The sequence below is a fragment of the Ruditapes philippinarum genome, unplaced genomic scaffold (genome assembly GCF_026571515.1).
Source record: "Ruditapes philippinarum isolate M1 unplaced genomic scaffold, ASM2657151v2 ctg5032_1_1_1_1, whole genome shotgun sequence".
Lineage (NCBI taxonomy): Eukaryota > Metazoa > Mollusca > Bivalvia > Venerida > Veneridae > Ruditapes > Ruditapes philippinarum.
This window is the reverse complement of record NW_026858205.1, coordinates 12174-37488: the sequence shown is the minus strand read 5'-3', so window position 1 is coordinate 37488 and position 25315 is coordinate 12174. Positions and strand designations below refer to the sequence as shown.

Here is a 25315-nt window from a genome sequence, read left to right as displayed (position 1 = left end):
TAATTGTTGCATCAAACATTACACAGCAAGTTCAGGTCAACAATATTTTATTTAACCTCAGGTTAAAATGTTTTCATGAAACACAACTTTAAGGACTTGTTGAGGATCCATCAATGAACTTTTAATTCAAGGTCAACAAAAATATTGAATAATTATCGTTTTTTCAAAAACCTTTGATAAGATAAATCATTTAAAATTACTCTACAAATTTCACCACAATGGTATCCAATACTTGCACGCTACAATGGGTAAAAGCTGTTCCCATATCGCCTACAGTCTGTCTTAGTCAATGATGAAATATAAGATTTATCTATCTTCCATTAATGTTAACCCCCTCATGGGAACGTAGACATGACTCACTTCAGAGACAACTACAAGGGATTCCGGGAATCAGCCCCTAGCTCTTATTTAAAAGAATGTTAATACAGGAGTTACACGGGGCTCTGTCTTCTTCTTTCCTTAAGCTTCATCTATATCGCAAGTGAAGACCAACTTAAGTACCATTTAAATAACAGATAATCATCTTTTTCTCTATTTATAGCTTCCGGTTTAGTAATTAGTAAGATAAGTAATACAGTATACGTGTATGTAATCGGTCTTATTTGAAATATTTCCCCGTTCCCGACCTGATTTGGATTTTAGCACCGGATTGATGTTCTTGAACTTGACACATTGTACACTTATGTGTGTGACTAGTGTTTTTCTTAGCGATATGCTTTGTATATTTTCTGTAAACTGTTGGTATAATATTTTTCTTTTTGTAAGTTAAGAAGAGCTCATTACATACAGAACGCCCCTGCGCTGCAAATGGATATAGCCAAAAGTTCGAAAGGAATTTAATACATATATTTCCGTATAATTTGCAAAAGAATTTTAACTCGTGCTTTAATTTAAATCTGATATATTAAATGTTTCTTTGGGCATCTTTGAAATAAATATTAATTTCGTTATTGAACTGATGAATCAAAGAAGCGATCGTTTAAATATGTGTCTTTCATTTTCATTTAATTTGTTTCCGTATCATTTGATCCTTTCGATTTCCGATGCTAACTCTTATGTGACGTCATTATCTCGCCCTTGCATGCATCGAATTAAACATACACAAAAACATTAAAAAATTGCCTTAAAAAATCTGATATATCCATTAAATTTATGTCATTATTGTTGACAATGAACCACTTTATTAATCTGCAGTGATGTTAAAAGCGGATATTCAATAATAGTGATGTTATTCGTGATTTTCTCTTGGTCGTTAACTAAGTCAAAGATGGCCGCGGTCGATTGTTGAAAACTAGACTAGAGCTTCTGTTGTAATAAAAAACTTGTGATTTATTTTTGCCAGATATAAAGGATTTATTTATTATGAGACATAACGTAAGCATAACATATTTGTTTATCAAACCTCTACATAGATAGGAATTTTATTTACTACAGACTGTTGCTTATATGTCTCGAGAAAAGAACGCAGATTTCTATAAATCGCGCATGCGTAATCGTATTATGATGGCACTTGACCACAGTTGGTTGTAACTTGTATATTTTTAACATATAGCTAATAATGTTTTGTTGCGCTGTAAGTTGTTAACAGTAAAGGGATGTTCATAACTTTAAGTTTTATTCCATTGATTTCTGATTTATAGCAATTTATTAATGCCCCAGTTGAATGATGAGCAGTTTTTAACTTGTGCATTATGTAATAGTTATAGTATATGAAATCGCAATGGCATAATGTTTTCTTTTTTGTATAGAAACAAATAAATAAATTAATCGTTAGCTACATTACAGTTATTTATCAATAGGCAGTTTTTCAAGTTGTTTTCGCTGCCGCAAAAAAATATACAAAAGACATCCAATATAAGAGGCGGATTGTATACTGTTACCAAGATTGATTTAAGATTAAAGGGCTTTTTTTCATTTCATTAATTATCTTTGTTTATATTTTTCATTGTATTTATATATTTATTTTATTTTATTGATTTCATTTTTTTTGTTATCTTATGTTGTTTTTTTTTTGCTACTGGGAATGGTCGTTACAACTGCCCCATTGGAGCCTCTATTGATATATACAAGGTGGGAAAAAAACTCGACCGATATATAACAGTCGAGTTTTTTTCCTATATGAATCAATGAAAAAACTGTACTGTTATATATCAATACAGTTTTGAAATGCTCCTTGAAGTGTACTGAGTATAATGGGTTGGAAAGAACAAAGGAAAAGCTCACAGCCATGTGATAATAATCAGTTAATATAGGGTTTCATGGATAATTATGGATTCACAAATTCGAAAACCTAGCTAAACGCCGTTTTCCGGTACTTTCAGTACATAGCTCTGGGGAATTCACCTAATGGAGTGTAATAGCGAACTTGATGTTTTCGGCCTTTTTTTTAATTAAATGGAAATAAAACAGTTATTTCTTTATCAGAAAATAATTGAATATCATTCTTTGAATAATACCATACAAACAATAAAGTACATACAAAAGTTTACGCTTGTTTATTATGGAAGATTCCACTACGTCTGTTTAAATTTTATTGATTTTCATTATAAACAATTTATTTTTTTACAAAACAATGCAATAGATATTAAAGGAATATTGATAATTTTCTAAAACATCAATTTTTTTCACCTTGAACGGTAAAATAATGATAGAAAAGTAGAATTATCATGTAACTGTGTTATGTACTTCATTTGGTGTAATTCCCCAGAGCTAAATCAGCAATGTACCGGAAAACGGTGTTTAGCTAGGTTTTCGAAAAGGTCAATAGTCCATGAATATATAGATTTTTTAATCCATACATTTACAGATATTCAATGTGAAATTTGCTGGTTTTAGTTTAATACTAAAATCCGCAGCTTGAGATGAGTTGTTTTATTGATTGTTTAATTAACAAATTGTATGATTACTAAACTTTTAGGATAAAAAGCGAAAATTTAAAGTCATCAAACTGCCCTGAATCGTACCATACTGTTGCATTTAATCATGTACTCAGTAACCTAATTCTATTTAACCTGCGGTTTTGAATTTTAAGTTAAAATTTAACACGTCTAATATTTTCATACTTAATGATAATGAGTTCAAGTTACTGTCTGTAAATTTGCCGATAAAAAAGTCTATAAGATTATTGACGGTCCATATATTTAAATATGAAATCAGTGGGTTTTTTCCACCAAAATATTCAGCGAAATTTGGGTTCATTGTCCCTTTAAAATAGTATGGTTTTTTCCCCCTCAAACTTCAAAGCAGAAATTTCCATCTATACGGCAGCCTGAATTTGCCTTCAATGAATATCAATTTATTTGCAACTAATTGCCAAAAAATGTTGTATTTTATGCCTGTAAGACTTACTGTTAAGCAAGGTTGTTAACAAATTGATCTCTGATAGATAAGGGGAGCTACTCCCGACGACCCAACAAGTTAAACATGTGATGCGTCGATATTTTAGATCCGTTTATTAAATAAAAGCGACGTATTTTAAACTTGTGTTGCAAGAGTTGCTCCGCTTTTCTACCGCAAGATCACTACATGAAATAAATAAACAAATAAAATTCCCCCTCCTATTGTATTTTTCCCCCTCCAAAGGGCACGACCCCCATCCCCCAAAAGTGAAAAAAAATGGAAATCCTAGAACTGATAATTAAACAGACAAGAAATGACTAGGTGTATGGGGTCTGTATTGCTAGCCTAAATGCACTGTTGAGGAGAGCCTTACAGCATTTTTTCAGTTACAAATGAATGAAATGATGTTTAATGTCAGTAACTTGCATGTCTTAAATAACATTTTCACCAAGAGTGATAGATTCTAATGTAATTTATATTTTTTTCAAAATAATTTTACGGATGATATTCAGCCATTTATATTAATTTATGACAAGATATCGGATAGATCTATTAGATATAACTTCGCCTTCAGAAAAGTAGTTTTCATAAGCCAGGGCCAAAACACCATTTTTGGGGAAGGGGCCTCAGCCTTTTTCTTGGGGAAAATATGCATGATTTTGGCATACTTTGGAAAAAGGTGTCTCATATTTAACACAAACTTTTAACAAGTTCTTCAAAATAGAAAAGCAAAAAGCACTGGGAAATACTAATAAGGCAGTAAAAGAACTTAATTCAACACCATCATTAAATTTTGTTCCAACTTTTATGGGAAATTTCAAAAGACTGGGGAATTTCGATGACCAAACTGGGGAAAAAATGAGGCTAGTTTGGTTGGGGATATAGGCCTCTGCAAACAAGGGTTTTTTGTAAATTTTGTCTCATTTAACCCTTTACCTCATGTAGACATGTTTTGACGGCTTTTCAACTCCCTCCCCACCCCCCCCCCCATTTTTTGAGGCCTCAAACTGTGAAATAATGCCCTTTTTAGGCCCCAAACACCACTTTCTTGCATGCTGTTATGGAGGCTATGACCCAGTCAACATTTGTGCCAAGTTTCATCAGTATTGAAGCATTTTTCATAGTTTATTATACAGGGTTGTCATTAAGAGGCGGCAGGAGGCCAAAATGCCTGTCTCAAATGCATTATGGGCCGCCTCAAAATTAAGAAAACACTCTTTGTTATGCATGATCAACACAGAAATGACCGCCTCAAATTCAAAACAAACCTTCTGTAAAAAATGTTAATGACAACCCTATTATTTTGAACTTGTAACAGGAGGCTTTTCATTGAAAACGGCCATTTTTCACTATGCTCATTAGGGCTGGGGCAAGTATCCGAGTACTCGGATAATCATGAATCAAAGTGAAAAATTGTGTTTGAATATTCGTAAGCCCAGAGATCGTGGATTGCGATCTAATTTTTTTTATACATTCACTGTTTCTCACACACTTAAAATCGAGAAAAATACGATTTGAGTATAAAGTATAAGAAGTTTACCTAAATACAATTTGCTGGTTAATGTACCATGATGCTGAGCTAGGAAGTAATTGGTTTCAAAAAACAAAACAAAAATACTCATCCAAAGAATAAAAACATAAACCTTGTTTATATTTATGTTTAATGTTTAGTATTGTTATTTTTTTTTAAATAAACATGTTTTTATTTGTTTGGGTCGTCAGACCAAACAAATAATGGTAGCGAAATTTCAGAGTCTAATGTTCTTATTTCCAAATGCCGAAAGTAGTCCACTTTTTTGAAGCGGTTACTTCCCTTTTGTATGTACACTAAAGCCGAAAAATTCAGGGGAGATCACTGCGTAAAGATGGTCAAAGACAGGCGCATCAATTTTCAAGCAAAGTAATTCCCGAATGGTCGAAGATTTCTAATATTGTTTTCTGGTATTTTCTGATCGAAAATAACTAAATACAAAGCGGACATTCAATCTCTGACACAGAAGTTTATGACAAACCTAACAACAAGTAGTTCTCAAAACAGCTTAAAACTAGCGATTTAAAAGAAAGAAATATTTTATTTTGTTACAAGTATCCAACAAATTACAACGCATTTAAAGTTAAACAATAGCGTTGGCTTATAGAATTGTCAATAAATGCACAATCACAAATTACGCGGATGAATATGATTTTATCAATGAAAATACTATTTTTAGCCATGTAGATTACCGAATACTACACAAACCGAGTAGTGGAATATATAGATTCTACATGTCGGACTGTTTGGGCGAGAGGATTTTCGCTAAAATATTTACTTCAATTTTAAACAACAGGTTTACCCTGAACAAAATACCTCGAAATTAATAAGGATTACAAACCTGAATGCAATGGAAGTTCTAAATTTAGAATCACTTGATATTATTCAGACAGTGAGTGTATAACTTCTCCGTGGTACAGTGGTAACGCGCTCGCTTAGTGAGTGAGAGGTCTCGAGTTCGAATCCCAGTCGAGGAAATTTTTTTTTTGTTAAATTCTTTTTTTAATTGTTTTTGTTAAGGAAGTAGCCATGATTTACAAGGATAAAGTGTGGCTGTCGTAAAAAAAGTACATAAATGATTTTTTGATGCAACTCTAGTTATGCAGAATTCCGTATGTGCCTTACAAAATGAATTATAATACATAAAAATAAACTTATACAGGAAAATGCATACAGATATACAGTACGATTTAGATTGCAAAGATCAGAAAATACCAAAAGAACTTGAAGCCCTTTGATTCTTTATAAATATACATGCTTATAGTAAGCTTCAGGATTATTTACATCTGTGTTAAACAACAGTTAAAAGTCGTTACAAGCCCTAATTTAGAATAATATGGTTTTCTTCAGGCCGTTTACATATAAATTTAACCGTGGCTGAAGGGTTTTCGGGCTCGCTTAGGAAGCGAGAGGTCTGGAGTTCAAATCCCAGTAAAGGTAACTCATTTTTTTAAATTGTTAAAGTCAAATAAACATTGGATTGAATATCAGTGTTGCAATTAGTCTTATAGCCAATTTACTACAATTAAAACGCTGGAAAGCATTGGTGGCACTAAACATATAATCTCACAACCTGCACCTTTCTTACATTCTGAGACCCAAACAAATTCAGCGCCTTCTGTGCTTTGATTATAACTAATGATCATATTTTTATGGGTGTCTTGATAACAACAGATTTGTGGTTCGATTTGTGAATTGTAAGTGCTGAATCGTGGTTCGGATCGTCACTTATCCGACGATCCACACCCCTAATGCTCATGGGGGGTAAAAGGTTAAAGCAGCACACAAAAACTACCATCTCAACTAATGTTCCAAAATTTTCTTCAAAATCATTATGATTTTTATAGTATGACACTTTAAAATATTCATATATTTGAACATTTTTTGCTCTTCAAAATTGTCTTTTGGCCAACAGGTTAAAATTATACCTTCTTTAATTATACTACAGAATTCGGAGAATTCATTCATGAAGGTTTTTATAGCCTGTAGATTATATACATGTAGTGAACTTAACTGCTTCCAAAGTTGTTCAAAGAATTTGCTTCCAAGCAGGAATCTGGTTGCCATGGTTATAAGAAAAAGATGTAAAAAAATCTTCCTTTAAAGACCCACATTAGTTAGTTTTAAGTATTTATAAGGCATTGTCTAATAGGCAAGGGGTTAGATATTTGTCATGAAACATTGTGTAGTCAACCTATACCAAGATTGTTAAAATTATATCCCTGGGGTCAAAATTGGCAAAGACTTGGTGGGTCATTGATTTTCATTATTGTACAAATAGTAAAAACTTAAAAATCTTCTTGGCTGAAAGGAAACAACTTATATTGGAATGCTGCCAGTTTTTAAATTACTGTCAGACACTATATAATTATATTGTGACCTCCTAGTTTATAGAACTTTCAACATAAAATATTTACTTTGTGTGATGTCAAAATGTGTTTAGTTTATAAATGTAGTAAATTGCCCTATGGTCAAAATTGGCCCCATCTTGGGGGTAAAGTATTTTCCTTACATGTAAAAATTTAAAGACTCTTTTTCTTCAAATTACTAGGGTTAGAGCATAGGTATTTAGTAGTAAACATTGTCTAGTGAACCTTTATTGTCCCCCGCCTTTTCATATATAGAAATAGGCTCTGTCCGTCCGTCACACTTTCGTGTATGGTTCGTAACTGTCATTTATCAATGAAATTTGAAATTACTTGGCACAAATATTTTTTGTTGGATGATTTGTCATGTGCTAAACCAGACCCCTACCTCCAAGGTCAAGGTCACCCTTGGTGATGAAAGGTCAGCATTGTCTATATGAGAGTATATGTGGTGTTTGGTCCATAACACTTATCCATGAAGGGATTTTGAAAATACTTGGCACAAATGTTATCAATAATGAGACAATATGTCATACGCAACAACCAGTCACCTACCTCCAATGTCAAGGTCACAGTTGAATGTCAAATATTAACATAGTCTGTTATAGGGTATATTTTGTGTCTGGTCCATAACTTCTTAAAAGATCAAGGGATATTGAAATTACTTGGCACAAATGTTCACAAAAATAAGAGGATGTGTTGTGCGCAACACCCAGACCCCTACCTCAAAGGTCAAAGTCAAACTTGGAGGTTAAAGCTAAAATAGCCTGTGGTATGATGCCAAGTGAGGCCCATGCAAATAAAATGTTATTGATGAATTGCCCACATACCTTGATTGATGACTGGACATGAAAAACATGTATATTAACCATATAACAGGCCATATCCTGTATTGATTTTGTATTTTGTCATAGGCCTAAGAGATTAATAACAAAGCATTTGAACGAAAAAACATGCACTATTCTACAACAATGCTCAAAGAATTTAAATATCTATTTCCATTCTAACATGTCAAGAAGAAATAAAATAATTATTTTGTAGTTGGGACTTTATGTTTGGTGGTTAAATTTGTTTTCGCCTCGGCTTCCAATAGAAACGTTCACTATTCTACAACAATGCTCAAAGAATTTAAATATCTATTTCCATTCTAACATGTCAAGAAGAAATATAATAATTATTTTGTAGTTGGGACTTTATGTTTGGTGGTTAAATTTGTTTTCGCCTCAGCTTCCAATAGAAACGTTCTTTAAACTTTTTTAAGGCTGTTCCAGTGAGTTGGAAAAAAAAAACTCGTTAATTTAATGTGTAGAAACATTTTGAGGATAACGAATTTTGAAAACTTTGATAAAACTTTGTTTATTTAATTTCACTCTATATTTTTCAAGCGAAATACAAGGTATAAATAGTGAAAATAAGGAAATTTAACTTGTTTGCGACATTGAAATAGCGTTCTTGATTTAATTGTTTTGCATGTGCTGTTTGGCGCTACATTGTGACGTCACGTAAACAACACTTTAAGCGTCTGTACAGCGTTAACAACTGAATTAAAGATATTGGTGCTCGGATTCATTTTCTTAGTTAGATCATTTTCTTTCATTCGAGATAATTTTCACAACAAAATTCGACAAAAAATTGTTTTTAATTTATCAGAATTTTCAAACAAAATGGCGCTGCCATTGTGTCGGTTTGAAAATATACAGGGTGGTAGTAAGAACGGCCAGTGCATTGTTGTAGAATGATGCATGCTTCCGGCCTTCTTTGTTTATATAGAAAAATTTCTGATAGTGTAAAAATAAAAATTTTGCTTTGAAAGTCCAGATCCATACCTCAGTCTTTTGAAATAGCACAATTTTGTGGTTCATGTAAAACTTCCCTTAGGCAGGAGACATTGGTTACTCTTTTACAAATTCTTGTTCAAATTATTATAGCTTTGGGGTCAAAATTTGCCCTACCCCAGGTCATGGCTTTTCTTCCCTTGATGGATACATCAAAGGATTAAGCAGGTCAAGTTAGAATTTGGTCATGGTTCAATGAATTTTGGCAGAGTAATGCTCCTTAAACTTTGAAAAAATAAGAAATTTTCAGTTTCCTTTCATTATCTCCGGTCCCCAACAGTTGTACACATTCGACTCAAATCTGACATATAGATACAACATAGGAATAAGCAGGTCAACAGGTCAAGTTTGAATTTTGGTATTGGATGATTTTTGACAAAGCTACATCTTGAACGTTGGAAAAAATTTGAAATTTTCAGTTTCATCACTTTACTAAATTGTAGAAATGTGTGTATAAGGTTGAAATCACATATGCAATTTAACAAGAAAATACAAGTCAAGTCCGAATTCGGTTTTGGTACAATGATTTTTGACAGTTATCCTTCTTGAATTTAGGAAGAATTAAGAAATTTTTGCTACTACAAATTATGAAATATGCAGTTTGCAAAAGGTTATCACTGAATAGTTTCAGGGCTTTGAACATTGTATAAAAATGGTTTGTGTTAAACATTGAATAGTTTAAGAACTTAGAATGAAAAACTGGTTTGTGCAATTGCCACACTTCTCATCGCCAACATCTCCTTGAAAGCTATTGGTGACGGGCGTATTTTGAGAACATGTTTTCCTGTATCAGTTATTATACTATGGCCTTTGTATCTGAACATTAGACACATCTGCACAATTGAATCCCCATTCCCCCCCCCCCCCCCAAAAAAAAAGTCTCTATAGTCCTAGAGTGGTATTATAATAGATAAAAGTCAATTTCTACAACTTGAATAATAATCATCGTCGGATACCCACGATTGATAAACATGTCACACAACATGCAATCAAAGTTTAATGGTTCGCTAGTGGGTATCCGACGATGAATAATAATATGACTATTAGATAATTTTCAATATAGCCGTTATGTCCATGCTTTGATTCGACCAAGTTTACATTCAATGTCTTAACACATTCAAATTTCAAAAGTCTATAATTGTTTTAATACATTGTCTTGATCACACAACATTATTGGGCCAAATTAGAGTCTAAGAAATAAAATTGCTTTAATTGCTTTTGAACAAAAATTATGTATAAGGAAAGCCTTTACACCATTATGTATATATTATTAGTATGAACATTCATTTTTAGCTCGACTTTTCTATGAAAAGGGGAGCTATCCTACTCGCCCCGGCGTCGGCGTCGGCGTTGGCGTCGGCGTCGGCGTTGGCGTCACACCTTGGTTAAGTTTTTCGTACCACCCCACTTTATTTCAGAAGTATTACAAGTATGGTTTGAAACTTACCATACTTGTTCACCATCATAACCTCCATCTACAGACAAGAGTACATAACTCTGTCAAGGTTTTTGACAGAATTATGCCCTTTTTTTGACTTAGAAAGTGTATTGAGCTTGGTTAAGTTTTTTGTACCACCTCACTTTATTCAAAACCATTGGAGGTATTGCTTTGAAACTGACCATACTTGTTTACCATCACGACCTTCATCAAACAGACAAGAGGACATAACTCTGTCAAGGTTTTTGACAGAATTATGCCCCTTTTTGACTTAGAAAATACATTGAATATGGGTAAAATCCACTTATTGCCTTAACCCTTTGAGATATTGCTTTGAAACTTTTAATGCTATTTCACTCATTACCCCCATCTGTACGCAAGAGAAGGTAACTCTGTCAAGGATTTGTTTTAAAAATTAAGGCCTTTTATCGACTTAGAATCTTGGTTAAGTTTTTAGTACCAGTCCACTTTTTGACTGAACTGTTTGAGATATTAATTTGAAAGTTGGAATACTTGTTTACAATCATGATTCCCAAACATGTCCAGGAGAAGGTAATTCTGTCAAAGATTTTATTTGAATTATGGCCCTTAACTGTCAATGTTTTGTATTATAGGCAAGCACTAAAAAACTTTGCTGCAGTGTTCAAGGGTATCACACAATTCAGTAAAATAATTCTTCACTAAATATCTTAATGCTCATGGCCATTGTTCACTTTAAAAATACAGAGATTCTTGTATTGCCTTTTACTGCAAAAACTTTTTTTATTGGCAAGCAATAAAAAAGTCGAGCGCGCTGTCTTACGGACAGCTCTTGTATCACAATCTTCTTGTGATGCATATTAGTAAACGTTTTATTTCTTTCTATTTTCAGTATGTGATGTGTTATTTCTAAAGCATCAACTTTTAATCAACATTGAAAAGTAAAGAAGTGATTGCAAGAATGGTAATCTTTTAAAAACCGATTTCATTGTGTTTGTTTTTTGAATATTTGAAAATATTAAAAAAAGAAAAGAAAATAACCCTTCCCTCAAGTGCTCAGTATAAGCAAATCATAGGTGCTCGCCTTTTTAAATTTTCAATCATAATTAAATGGACATAGTCTATTCAAGAGAAATTACCTAATACAACTTACGTAATGTATAAAAGTTTATGAACAGATGATATTCTTTGTGGGATTGTTAGTGATTCTGTTTTGGTATAAAGAAATTTTCAAGAAATATATGTCCATGATTTTATGATTTTGTTTATAAGAAATGTAGCGGAATTTGATTTTGTCCCATACTGTTAACATGTTATTTTTAGATCCCGTCTTTTATACCTGTTGTAAGCAGGGAAGGTTTAGAATTTTGTTTCAGGGTGTTTGGTGCTGGGCTGACTGACTACTCGTGTTTGGATGTCTTGTTTCGGTAATGTATAAATATGGTAAAGTATTAATTTTATCCGGATATAGTCGTGTAAAGTAAAAATGATCGTAAATTATAATTTTGAGACTGTATTTTAAATTTTACTTAGGGTCTTGTGCGAAAGTGTTGTAACTTTCTTGTGTATTTTGAGTAATAACTGTTTGATCCAAGTGTTTTTAATAAGAGATTATTATCTTCAAAATCATGCCAAATTACGTCATTACATTGTCATATTAAATGAAAGACTTTGATTTGCTTTATACTTGAGGCATGGCATAGTTACTGTTTCTAACATGCAGGAAAATAATTCAGATTGCATATTATCATCATCGAAAAGTTCATCATGACTTTGTCCGAAAATACAATGCTGTATTTTGTGTAAAAAAAGCATTAAGCTTGTTGATGTGTTGAATTTAAACAGCCATGTAGTATAATTGATTGACAGAAGATTGGTGGTTTCGTCAACATGCCAGATCTTGTCTGAAATGATCAGTAAGGCACGGCGGAAAAAATTTCCATATCATCGAACCCCAATAAAAAAGTTTGTGGAAAACGACCTAGCAAAAAGAATTGCTAAATTTTGTTTAAAATATATAATTTTTTGATATGCAAAAACATTGTTTTTTAGTGTTTTTTTAGCAAAGAATTTTTCACAGGTCAGGCGTCGTGGATTAAATTGGTGAAACTTGCCTTTTATATCGGCCATAAAGTGTTTTTGAACAGGGGAAAAAGAAATCGTACCCAATTTTGGGGCTGTTTAAAAACCCGTGAAAGCTTGAAATTGTTTCCACCCTCAACTATGTTCTTTGGGGGGTTTTTTGAAAAATGAACTTTTAGATTTTTTTGCAGCCCTTTTTACATAGTTCACAGGTCCAAAGTCAACCTAGTTTTAAGTAAAATATCATGTTTTCGTAAATCCTATACTATTCTAAAGCTGTTACTGATTAATATAGTTCTTACTAGTTCTTTCAGTGCTAACTTCTTCTAAGGCTAAAATGTAAAAAGGAAACCTACATGTAGTCCTCAAAAAGAATTTATTTTGGCTATCCTTTGAGTCAAAATATTTTCTTGGTTATGGTTATAGATTAAAACATTAGGCCTGATTCTGTCTGCTTTTGGGAAAGGGGTGGGGAGAATTATTTTGGCATTTTTGTTTGATGAGAAGTATATGTGGGATGTACATATTTCCTTCCAAGGATATTTTCAATTCAAGAGTTTGGTTGTCTAGGCGACAGGCTGAAATTAAAATTGAGGGGAATAAATTGTACATGACTTGTATCTTGAGAAATAATGCATACTTATAATGAAAGGGAGAAAACTCTGCTTTTGGTCCACTTAATGTTGACCCATATTTGTTGTATACATGTTAAGTATACATCGTTAATACATGTACATACATCATATGCAGCTTATTTGAAGACAATAAATTTTGCTGCAGTGACATGTGTATTACAGTGATTTATATACTTAAATCTTCTACGAAAACACCAATTGATATTTTCTTGATATAAAATAGTTATTGGATTAAAGCAGCATGCCTCTAGATTCACTCATTTTCATGAAAATTTTGAAAATATATTTAAAAGAATACCTATTATTGTGAAGTGAACAAAGAGAGTTGTTAACCAATTGCAAACAGTGCTTACAATCCAAAAGATGTCAAAATATGCAAAAATTGCCTGAAAGTCACACAATAGAAATTTGGTGATAAATACAGCATGATCACTTACTAATCACACATATTATGTAAATTAATACTCAAATTTTTAATCATTTTACTTTTCTGAAAAATTAAGTACATTTTTCTCGAGTTGTCTTAAAATATTTTGGTATATTTGGAGGCATGCAGCTTTAAGTCCAAAATTTTTAAAAGTTTCTTTTTACAAAAAACAAGATTATCCTTCTGCTTGTCAGTTTAAGCTGAAAGTACTGAAACTGGAGCTGAAATTAGCTCTCATTCTAATATGAATTGAAATTTAAAAAAAAATGTTTGTTTTAAAATTACCCCCCTTGTGTAGCTGTGTTAACAAAATTACTTCTATTATTTTTTTTTGCCTTTTGTATTGATGTATGACATTGGTGTTTTGGTAGAAATACTCAATATTATGAGCCCATGATTACATGGGACAAAAAAATTAACAACAAACAGAAGTATTTGTAATACCTAGAAACTAATTGTATATTGGTTATAATTCTTTTCACTAGACATTTGCAAATTTGTTAGAAAATGTAATGAATTTTTATTTTCTAAATCTGAACATTACAAATACTTCTGTTAATTATGAGCCCATGTGTTATAAATGGGACAAAACAACACACAAAATTCACAAATTTGTCCTTGGATATGACATTCTTACTGTCAAAATTGAATTAAATGATGAGTGGTTTTTGGCAGTTTCTTAATGCTGAAATTTTCACTGGAAATTGATCTCTTGTTGTGCATGTGATGAAGTAATACTGGACGAAGGTTAAGGTCATTGTTCTGCTCTAGTCATAAAGTTGAGGTCATTTGACATGCAATGTATACTCAGAGTCTGTCATTTTATGAAGTGGAAGGTCAAGGTCATTTGACGTGTGTTCTCTGATAAGTAGGTCAAGGTTATTTGACATGTTTCGTCTGAGGCCCTTAAAGGTCATGTGACATGCTATGTATTCTCTGAGTTGAGAACGTGACGTGCTATGTATTCTTGGGTCTTGGAAGGGTCAAAGTCTTTGTACAATAACTGGTAAATTGTTATGGTCAAGGTCACAGTTTGAAAGGCCAAATATTTCAATACTTGGATGAAAAAAAAAAACTGTTGACCGGCTTGATGAACTAGGAAAATGGTAGTGCCATATATTAAATTATTGTTTAATGAAGTGTTACAATCTAGTCAATGGCACTTGTTATTTTGTAAAAACATGAAATACGAAGAAATAGCCGTCTTGCTTAGAAGTAGGGTAGAAATAAGATTTCATGAGAATATTCAGTCCAATTTTACGAGCATGCCACATTTCTTGAAAACATTTACAAATTCTTATAAATTAAGAGAAGCTTTAAAGAATAATTGTAGGTAATTGCAATGTCAGGGGTCGCAATTGTCATTTAACTTGGTATGTTATCAGTGGGTTATGGCTGTATAAACGTAAGACATAATTACTCAAATGTCAAGGTCAAAAGTAGATGTCAAAACAAGGTCAGAACATTTTGTCCTTTGATGTGTGATATTTTTATTACTATTGAGCATTTCGAAGAATTGCATTGTATTTGATGTTTAAGAAAAACATGGGTCAAGGTCAAATGTAGTTTAAAGTTTTAGTTGCTATTTATTTTGGCCATTTAGCATGATGAAACTTAAGATGTAAAGAATATGTAGGTCAAATGTCATTTATATTTTCAAGGTCAAATGTCCGAAAATAAAAGAAAGCTTGGTCTGTACCGTAACTTACATACTGCAATTTAGAATAACAAATACTTAGGCAATGTATTTGATATGGATAATATCTTACTTTATTCAAAGATACCAAGTTGTGTTTAATATGGGGCAAGTTGAAAAATCAGATGGAACAACCTGCCACACACTGATGAACTCTAAAATGTATCTGCAGAATTGTTTTCTGTCCAGAGACCTTCTGTTGTGTACAAGACCCATGTATGTTGCAACTAGGTTAAGGTCACCATCACATTGAGGTCAAATATAAGAAATTACTATTTTCTTTTCTCATTACACCTGGCTGTGTTTCATTGCCTATAATGACTCTATCCCTGTTATATAGACCTCGCTCCAGTTAAATCGGATTATTTCTCAACAACTTGTGTTTGGGATCATTGAGGGAGGTCACTCTCCAAGGCCAATAACTCTAGTATGGATTTTGTGAATTTTTTGCATTATGGCCCTTTGTGAACTTGGAAATTACTTGTTTAAAGTTTCATGTGCATCATAAGTCTTTAAAACAATACATGTCTTTGGGGTCACTTTCCAAGGTCCACACTGATAATCAACTTATATAGGTTTTGACCTAGTGACCTACTTCTTGTTTGAATTACAGCTTTCGACCAAATGCACAGTTAGATTTGAAATGGAACTTTGATATCGGCTGACCTAGATTTTGGCCTAGTGACCTATTTTCTTGTCCTTTGATGTACAGCTATGAAATTTAGGTCATGTGCACAGTATTATTAGATGTAAAATTAAACTTGGATATCAGCTGACCTAGATTTTGATTTAGTGACCTACTTTCTTGTATATCAGCTGACCTAGATTTTGATTTAGTGACCTACTTTCTTGTATATCAGCTGACCTAGATTTTGATTTAGTAACCTACTTTCTTATTCTTTGAAGCTATGAAATTTGGACCACATGCTCAGTTTCAGACGTGAAATTGAACTTTGATATCAGCTGACCTAGAGCTTGACATGGTGACAAACCTTGGCTTTTTTACTTGTTTTCTATAAAAAAAGATTTAAAGGTTTATTTAAACCTTTTATTTGTTTGCTTTTGCAAAAATTTAAAAAGTCAACCTGTGGCTCCTGTATTGTCCGTCCCTCAGAACTGTGACTAGTCCATAACTTTGTTATTTATGGATTTACTTTTAAATAAATGTGTAGCCATGTGCAACATCTAGGTCTGAAGCTCAAAGGTCATGGTCACACTCTGACTTTAAATGTAATTTATAGGAAAATATGCACTGATGTTTGTGTCCGATGTCATTAATCGATGGGTTTTGAATTATTAATATTATGGGTAAATGTGTTTCACATAATTACATGTGCACAGCGCAAGTATTGGGTTCCTACATCAAAGGTCAATGTCACCAATGTAGACCAAAAGTAATGATATGAATCTTTATAAAAATGCACTGATGTTTGTGTTTGGTCAACAATCCTGTCATTTGTGGATGGATTTAAAAATTATTATGCATAAATGTTTTTTAAAGTGTTGCAAGCATGAATCAGTTCCCTAGCTCAAAGGTCAAGGTCAAACTTGTTTTCCAAACTGGTGACGATTTTTTCATCAATATGCATAAATAGTTGTGTCCAGTCAACAATTCTGCCATTCTTGGATGGATTTTAAAATAATTTGACATAAATGTGTTGGACATGATGATGAAGTGTCGTGCAAAGGGATCAACTTCAATTATCCAGTTCAAAGGTCAAAATCACTCGTGTATGTCAAATTTGATGAATGTGAATAGATTGTCTTCTTTTGTGCATGGCTTTGGCATTTGTGGACAGATTTTGAAATAATTAGTCTTAAATATGCTACTTATTAAGATGATCTGTAATGAGCAAAATTAAGTTCAAGGTCACAGTAGCACTTTTAAGGTTTATAGTTTCATAAAAGTACATTAAAGGTTATATCTAGTCATCAATTCTGTCTTGTTTATGCATCTTTTTATACCACTTATATGACTTTATTTATAACAAATTTATTTAACTTAATTATAGTACATCACATGTCATATGTAAGTACAAGGTCAACATCTTTTAGAATTCAAACATGTACTGAATGTGTTAGTTACTATGTATAACCCCCATGGAGTACTGACTTCTTATTTCAATTAGAGCCTCTCTCATAACCATCACTTATATATTTCATACTTCTTTCAAGTTTTATTCCTCATTTGGTCATAAGAGTATTGACCTATATTGAAATAAAACAATGAAACAAAAACACTACAAAGTATTAACCACCTAAAGAGCCCATAAGTTAATCTTGTACATCTATTTAGCTAAAACTTAAAGGTTTTAGTCATCAACAGTTTAATTTCCTGCACAATAACAGCTGCTTTTATTATTTAGTTAGAATCAGTATTGAACAAACTTGAATCATCTGTACATTCTGGAGTTGTAGCCCCTTAAAGATCTGTGATCCAATCATGCTTGACAGAGTTGTAGCCCCTTAGAGATATGTGATCCAACAATGCTTGACAGGAGTTGTAGCCCCTTAAAGATCTGTGATCCAATAATGCTTGACAGAGTTGTAGCCCCTTAAAGGTCTGTGATCCAATCATGCTTGACAGAGTTGTAGCCCCTTAAAGATCTGTGATCCAATCATCTTTGACAGAGTTGTAGCCCTTTAAAGATCTGTGATCCAATCATCTTTGACAGAGTTGTAGCCCTTTAAAGATCTGTGATCCATTCATACTTGACTCCCAGTAGATACATGATAATGGTTTGACTCAATCATGCATTTCAAAGTTGTGGTCTCCTATGTATGGATTTAGTGTTATTGATGCTTATTTGTTTATATAATAGTAATAAAGTGAGTTAACTGAAATGAGTTTGTATCCGGCAGAATTCAGATGTATTAGGGCATTAAGCACTTTGTTATGCGAGGGTCAAGTGGTTAAGGTCATTGACTTCAAAACACTTCCTAAAGTGCTGTTTTTTTGAAACCGGCTAGGGACTTTTGATTCCTTCTTTGTGGGAGCTATCCAGCTAGCTTATGGAATATCAGTGGCTCTTCTTAGGTGCCTGTTCATGCCTGAAATAACGCTCGGAGGTAAACCTGAGGTAGTCTTCCACCAGTAAAGCTGGAATGTCGCCTTAAGACTTTTATAGTGTTGATGCAATAAATTCCCAACTAAATAAAACACCAAAAACAGTTTTGTGAGGTGTATTCACACAGGATGTAGTTGGTAGAGAAATAAGCTATTTATGACACTATGTGCACTTGGGTTGTGTTTTTTGTTGTGGATAAATAAAGGAAGTAGAATATGCGTGAAGAAATGAGAGTTACAAAGTGAAATGTGAGGTGAAATGTATTGACAGATATGTGTGTGTTGCAAAAAGGTGTATTGACAAATGAGGATGTAAGTGCTGAGTTGAGATGTATGGACAAGTGGATATAAGGTGTTATGGCAGATGATGTAAAAGTGTGCCAAGTTGTGATGTTATGACAGAAGATAATGTCAAAGTGTATGGATAGAAGATGATGAAATAGTGTGCAAAGTTGAGGTGTATGGACATAAGATGTGTAAGGAGTTCAGGAGTATTGACAGAAGTGGGTATTATTATTAAGTGAGGTGAGTTGAGATGTACGGACAAAAGAGAATATAAAGTGTGCTGCAAAAGAAAATGTATTGAACAGTTGAGGATGTTACAGTGTACTGTACTGACATTGTAGTATATAAAATTAAACAGGATGTATAGTGTTTTGAGGTGTGCTGTATTGACAATGGAGGATGTATAGTGTTCTGAGGTGTGCTGTATTGACAGTGGAAGATGTATAGTGTTCTGAGGTTTGCTGTATGGACAATGGAGGGTGTATAGTGTTCTGAGGTTTGCTGTATGGACAATGGAGGATGTATAGTGTTCTGAGGTTTGCTGTATTGACAATGGAAGATGTATAGTGTTCTGAGGTTTGCTGTATTGACAATGGAAGATGTATAGTGTTCTGAGGTTTGCTGTATTGACAGTGGAGGATGTATAGTGTTCTGAGGTTTGCTGTATGGACAATGGAGGATGTATAGTGTTCTGAGGTTTGCTGTATTGACAATGGAAGATGTATAGTGTTCTGAGGTTTGCTGTATTGACAATGGAAGATGTATAGTGTTCTGAGGTTTGCTGTATTGACAGTGGAGGATGTATAGTGTTCTGAGGTTTGCTGTATTGACAATGGAAGATGTATAGTGTTCTGAGGTTTGCTGTATTGACAGTGGAGGATGTATAGTGTTCTGAGGTGTGCTGTATTGACAGTGGAGGATGTATAGTGTTCTGAGGTTTGCTGTATTGACAGTGGATGATGTATAGTGTGCTGAGGTTTGCTGTATTGACAGTGATGGATGTATAGTGTGCTGTGGTTTGCTGTATTGACAGTGGATGATGTATAGTGTTCTGAGGTGTGACATATTAAGAGTGAAGGCTGTATAGTGTTCTAAGGTGAGATGTATTGACAGTGGAGGATGTATAGTGTTCTGAGATGAGCTGTATTGATGGAGGATGAATAGTGTTCTGAGGTGAGATGTATTGACAGTGGAGGATGTATAGTGTTCTTTGATGAGCTGTAACAACAGTGCAGGAAGTGTAGTGTTATCAAATGAGATTTATTGACAGTGGAGAATGTATAGTGTTTTGAGGTGAGATTTATTGGACAGTGGAGGATGTATAGTGTTCTGAGGTGAGATTTATTTGCAGTGGAGGTTTATAGTATTCTGAGGTTTGCTGTATTGACAGTGAAGGATGTTTAGTGTTCTGAGATGAGATGTATTGACAGTGGAGGATGTACAGTGTTCTGAGGTAAGCTGTATTGACAGTGGAGGATGTGTAGTGTTCTGAGGTGTGCTGTATTGACAGTGGAGGATGTGTAGTGTTCTAAGGTGTGCTGTATTGACAGTGGAGGGTGTATAGTGTTCTGAGGTGAGATGTATCAACACTGGAGGATGTACAGTGTTCTGAGATGAGCTGTATTGACATTGTAGGATGTGTAATGTCCTGAGGTGTGCTGTATTGACAGTGGAGGATGTATAGTGTTCTGAGTGAGATGTATTGACGGTGTCTAAGGTGTGCTGTATTGACAGTGGAGGGTGTATAGTGTTCTGAGGTGAGATGTATCAACACTGGAGGATGTACAGTAATAAGTATAGTGTTCTGGCTTGAGATGTATAAAACAGTTGACTCTAGAAAATGAGATGTATTTTATAATAAGGATGTAAAATGTGCTTAGTTATGGTGGAAAATATAGTGCCCTGAGGTAACATGTATTAGCAGTGGTGGATGTATAGTGTGCTGAGCTAAGATGATTTAACAGAGAAGGATAAAATGTATGCTTAGTTATAGTAAATCAAGGTTCTAGGGTAAAAGTGAATCCTGCCCTGTGTGTCAATTAATTTGTATGCAGCAACATTTTTCTACTCGCCCAGTATCAAGCTCTTAAGTAAATTCTACTAGTAATTACAAGTGAAATTTTTAATCTCTGCTTATGATATACATTATATGTGTGATTCTAATTTTGATGTTTACACATCAATTGTATGACTAGATCTTTATATGTACTTTGTTAAATTAATCATACATGTCTTTTCTTTATATTTCAGAACATGACGATCTTTGCAATGTATTAATGCTTGCTGAATGTATAAATTTTGGTTTATTACGAGATTTTGCTAATACTGAGCACATATGAGAATGTCCAAAGTGATAAATTACACTTCCTTTTTGCCAAAACTAAGAAGAATTTATGCAAAAAATGAAATGTTTTATTTTTGTCCATATTGTCACATATTCTTATTATATTTTCATTTGATGACAATAGCAATGTAAGATTGTTAGGTACGAGGGCTTTGATGAATGTTATTTATTTGTATTTCAGGCTCCTCTAGATCCACAGTCATTACTGAAGGCCTTAAATGAGCTGCTAGGACCCAATGGTGCTATTGTTGGAACAACTGAAGCTGTTAGAGTTGCTAAGTAAGTGTATTATCATGGCCCGGGGGGATGAACATTCTTAAAATGGCTGGCAGGAAAGTGAAACATCCTGAAAGATATTAAAAATGAATTAAAATGCCTTTGAAATGGCATATAGTGTGGTAAAACTTCTAAAACATGGCATATAGTGTGGTAAAACTCCAAAAACACGGCATATAGTTTGGTAAAACTCCAAAAAACATGGCATATAGTGTGGTAAAACTCCAATGACATGGCATATAATGTGGTAAAAAACCATTACAATGGCATATAATGTGGTAAAAAAAATCAATAGAAAGGCATAGTGTGGTTAAAACCATTAATTAAGAAAGCATATAATTTGGTGGAAATGTTATTTAGTGTGGTAAAACTCCTAGGAAATGTTAGGTTGTTTGGTAAAACGCCTTGGAAATGTTATGAGATGTTGAAGTTTGGTAAAACTCCTAGGAAATGTTATGAAGTGTGGTAAAACTTCAAGGAAATGTTATGTAGTGTGGTAAAACTCCTAGGAAATGTTATGAAGTGTGGTAAAACTTCAAGGAAATGTTATGTAGTTTGGTAAAACTCCTAGGAAATGTTATGTAGTGTTGAGGTGTGGTAAAACTTCTAGGAAATGTTATGTAGAGTGGTTAAACTCCTAGGAAAGGTTATGTATTGTGGTAAAACTCCTAGGAAATGTTATGAAGTGTTCAGGTGTGGAAATAGTACTAGAAAATGTTATTTAGTGTGGTAAAGCTCCACAAATAGCATTTAATGAAGTTCATGTATAACTTCCTTGATATTAAATATTGTAAGTAAAACGTAATTGAAACGGTATGTAATGGGTAGCTGATTTAAATTGCCTAATTAAGCATAGAAAATCTTTGAAAAATGCATATAGTCTATGAAGTTCATTAATATGTTATATAGTGAGTTAAAACTTACCAGAAATATCTGTCATTTAAATGGGGATTACTTCCTTGGCATAAACATAGGTAAGAGCGTCTTTGAAATTTAGTGTAGTTGATATAGCGTTCTTGAAATGGCATGTTGTGTGGTAAACCCTGTCGAATAGATGTAGCAGTATTTGTAGGACTGGTAGTGAGGTAAAACTTTTAATTGGCATATAGGTAATATATTATCATATATTAGCATATAGGGCAGTATAAGATCCTTCAAATGGAATTTAGTTAGGTAAAACTTCTTTGAAATAGCATATAGTTTTGGCAAAACTAGGGCAACAGCATATGGTGAGGTAAAATCTCCTGGAAAAAGCATATATTTAGATTTAGCTCCCCTGAAATGCATCCAGGGAGGTATAATTTCCTGATGATGGCATATTATGATACGCATGTAACTTACTTGAAATAGAAGATTATTTGGTATATTGCCTTTATGGGCACTAATAGTTCATTATTCAAATGGGAAATAGTATCTTTTTGTGTTAAATTTTCAAGCTGTTTTCAACTACAAATAACAGCAATGATGTCAATTTTAATAAAGACAACTCCCGATGTCTCAATGAAAAAAAATAATATTTGTTGATTCATAAGAAAATACTTCCCTATGTGTTGAAATATGTAATTTGTGCCATTTCTAGTCTTGAATTTCACAAACTTAATTATAAATGAAAATTGTATATACTAAAGGTTGTGGATTTATGCCATTTTTTAATTGCTCATAAAACAATTTGACAAAAATTAGAATTTGAGCCAGTGCTATGTTCTTATATTGGTTTCTTTCTATTTTCAGTTTGATGAAAGATGCCAACAAATTAGTGAGCAAGTGTGTATACATTAACATCCTCAAAGTTGAGACACCAGCTGAGATACTAGAGAAGTAAGATTTTTGTTCACTGTCGCCATGGAGACACAATTTTTAAGTTTGATTTATTCTTAACCCTTAAAGTGCTGGAACCAAAAGTGTTAAGCCTTGCCACCAGTATAGAGCCAGGCCAGCCTGCACATCCGTGCAGTCTGACCAGGCTCTATACTGTTGGCTCACAAAACTTTAAATATTCAAATTGATTATGAAACTTTGCAGAAGTATACTATAAAGTAGCTGTGGATTTCTAAAATCTTAAATTTTAACAGATTGCGAAAGAATTGAGCAGAAATATTAGTTAGGCAGTCAAAAGTAACTCAGCAGAATTCTTTTGAAAAAAAAAGAATAATTACAACAATTGAAGTCAGATGTTGATTGACTGAAATAAGTGATATATATACATGTATATATATTTCTACATGTATGCTAACAGTCAATGAATTTAAGATTTTGAATTGACTGGCCCGAATTTCAGTTTTGAATTTATTCTACTACATATTTAAATTTTCTTAAAATTTACACTGGCCCGAACATATTCACACTGCCCATAGGCCATCGGGCCAGTGCTAAATTTGATGACTGTGCTAACTAAAGAGTCTTATCACATATCAAGCTGGATTTATAATATCATATTGTCCCGTCTAATATGTTAAAGTTTGATATTTTAACAGAATTTTCAATTTCAGAATTCTAAAAATGAGCAAACAACAGGTTTATTTGAGTCTATACTGCTAGCTTAGAACTTTAATTGCCTCTATTGGTGTTAAAAGAGTTTGTTAATAGAGTTGCTGGCCCAGTGGTTAATGTTTCTGCCTGTAAATTTATAGATCATGGGTGTGTGCTCGTCCATGTTTCCTTGAGAGAAAAAAAGCCAATATCATTACTGGTTAGTTCCAGGAATGAGACGAGAAAGAGGTTCAAATAACAAGCTGTCTTCAAAGTCTGTCAGAAATAATATATAGAGTTATAAATAAGACAATCAATACACAGTGAAATAGCTGGTTTTATACAGGGGTATTATTGGCTAAATCTGTCATTCTTCTACATGTTACGATTATAGCAAAGAAAACAAAATCATTTTAAGCTGCAACATTGCCTATGTTATCCAACATGATTATTGTCTGTCCGTTTGTCCAACAATTTCTGCTTATTTTGTTCTGTCCATACTGATCATAGCGTCATAGGACAATCTTAGCTTAATAGGACAATGAAAGAGGACAAAAGTGCAACAAAATAGGCCAGAATTTCTATAATGGATGTATTAACTTGAAAATGAAGATTGTATTTCAGCCCAGTTATCAAGGGAGTATCCACTTTTGTTTAGTACATTTTATCTATAAACAATACTGTTTTAGCATGGTCTTAGTTTTGGTATTTGATAATGACGTAATATTTGACAATGGTTTCAAAGCTGTGGAAAACAGCTGTATTTTAGTTCTTTAGAGAAATACTGATAAAATGAACAGCTGGGTAAGCAGTGAAAATAGCTGATAAATGTGGTAGCTTTTAAAAGCTTGACACATTTCGGTATTGATTACATGGTTAAAATTGCATTATCTTAGCTTATCCTTTCTGATAAAGAGATTTAATTTCTGTTCTCAGATATCTATTTTCTTAATGTTACAATGCTGCATACACTATTGTATTCATATCAATTTATTTAAAATTTAAATACCTGCACCCAAGTACATCTAAACCATTAAACTCTTGTTTAGTTTTAAATTTTGTCATTTGAGAGACGTCTATGATGGATTGGTTGGATACACAGATTTCAAATCTTGTCCTATAGCCAGGTCTTGCCATGGAAATGTTTTTATGTCTGAGAATTAGCATATTGGACATCATTAGTTCTTGATAGGTTCCTCATGCTTGTTGTCAATTTGTCCATAGAATGTAAAGAGACGCAACTTTTTATCTACCCGTAAAGTTTGAAAAATCATCACAAATGACCTTAACAGTGATGCTGTAAGTTGAAAAATAAGGACCTTGAAAATGTTTATTATAATTATTAGAAAATAGCGCACCGAAGAAAAAATGAAGTAACATTTTGTTGGAACTTTAACTTTCAGATTAATTTGCTCTGGAGGCTGGGACACGATCAATGAATGGTTACAAGACGCCAAGGAGTCAGAGAATTTCCCGTTTATTGTGAGATATTGAAGGTGTATCAGTTTGTTGCCAATTCCCCGTGGTATTCTATAAAGACCAAAAC

At 33.2% G+C, this 25315-nt stretch overlaps 1 protein-coding gene across 1 annotated transcript; it reads left to right on the top strand.

The window, feature by feature from the left end:
* The first annotated feature begins 1038 nt into the window (after positions 1-1038).
* LOC132752469 (serine/threonine-protein phosphatase 1 regulatory subunit 10-like) lies at positions 1039-25286 on the top strand. Its single transcript, XM_060742794.1, has 5 exons — positions 1039-1374; positions 11381-11452; positions 21206-21303; positions 23032-23118; positions 25173-25286. The coding sequence occupies exons 2-5, from the start codon at positions 11450-11452 to the stop codon at positions 25261-25263; spliced, it is 279 nt and encodes a 92-aa protein (XP_060598777.1). The 5' UTR covers positions 1039-1374; positions 11381-11449; the 3' UTR covers positions 25264-25286.
* Positions 25287-25315: the final 29 nt, after the last annotated feature.

What these genes read in the sequence shown, in the direction of transcription:
- LOC132752469 (XM_060742794.1), top strand. An exon ending in GAAGCTGTTAGAGTTGCTAA is followed by an intron (nt 21,304 to 23,031) that starts GTAAGTGTATTA and finishes TTCTATTTTCAG; the next exon opens with TTTGATGAAAGATGCCAACA. An exon ending in CCAGCTGAGATACTAGAGAA is followed by an intron (nt 23,119 to 25,172) that starts GTAAGATTTTTG and finishes TTTAACTTTCAG; the next exon opens with ATTAATTTGCTCTGGAGGCT.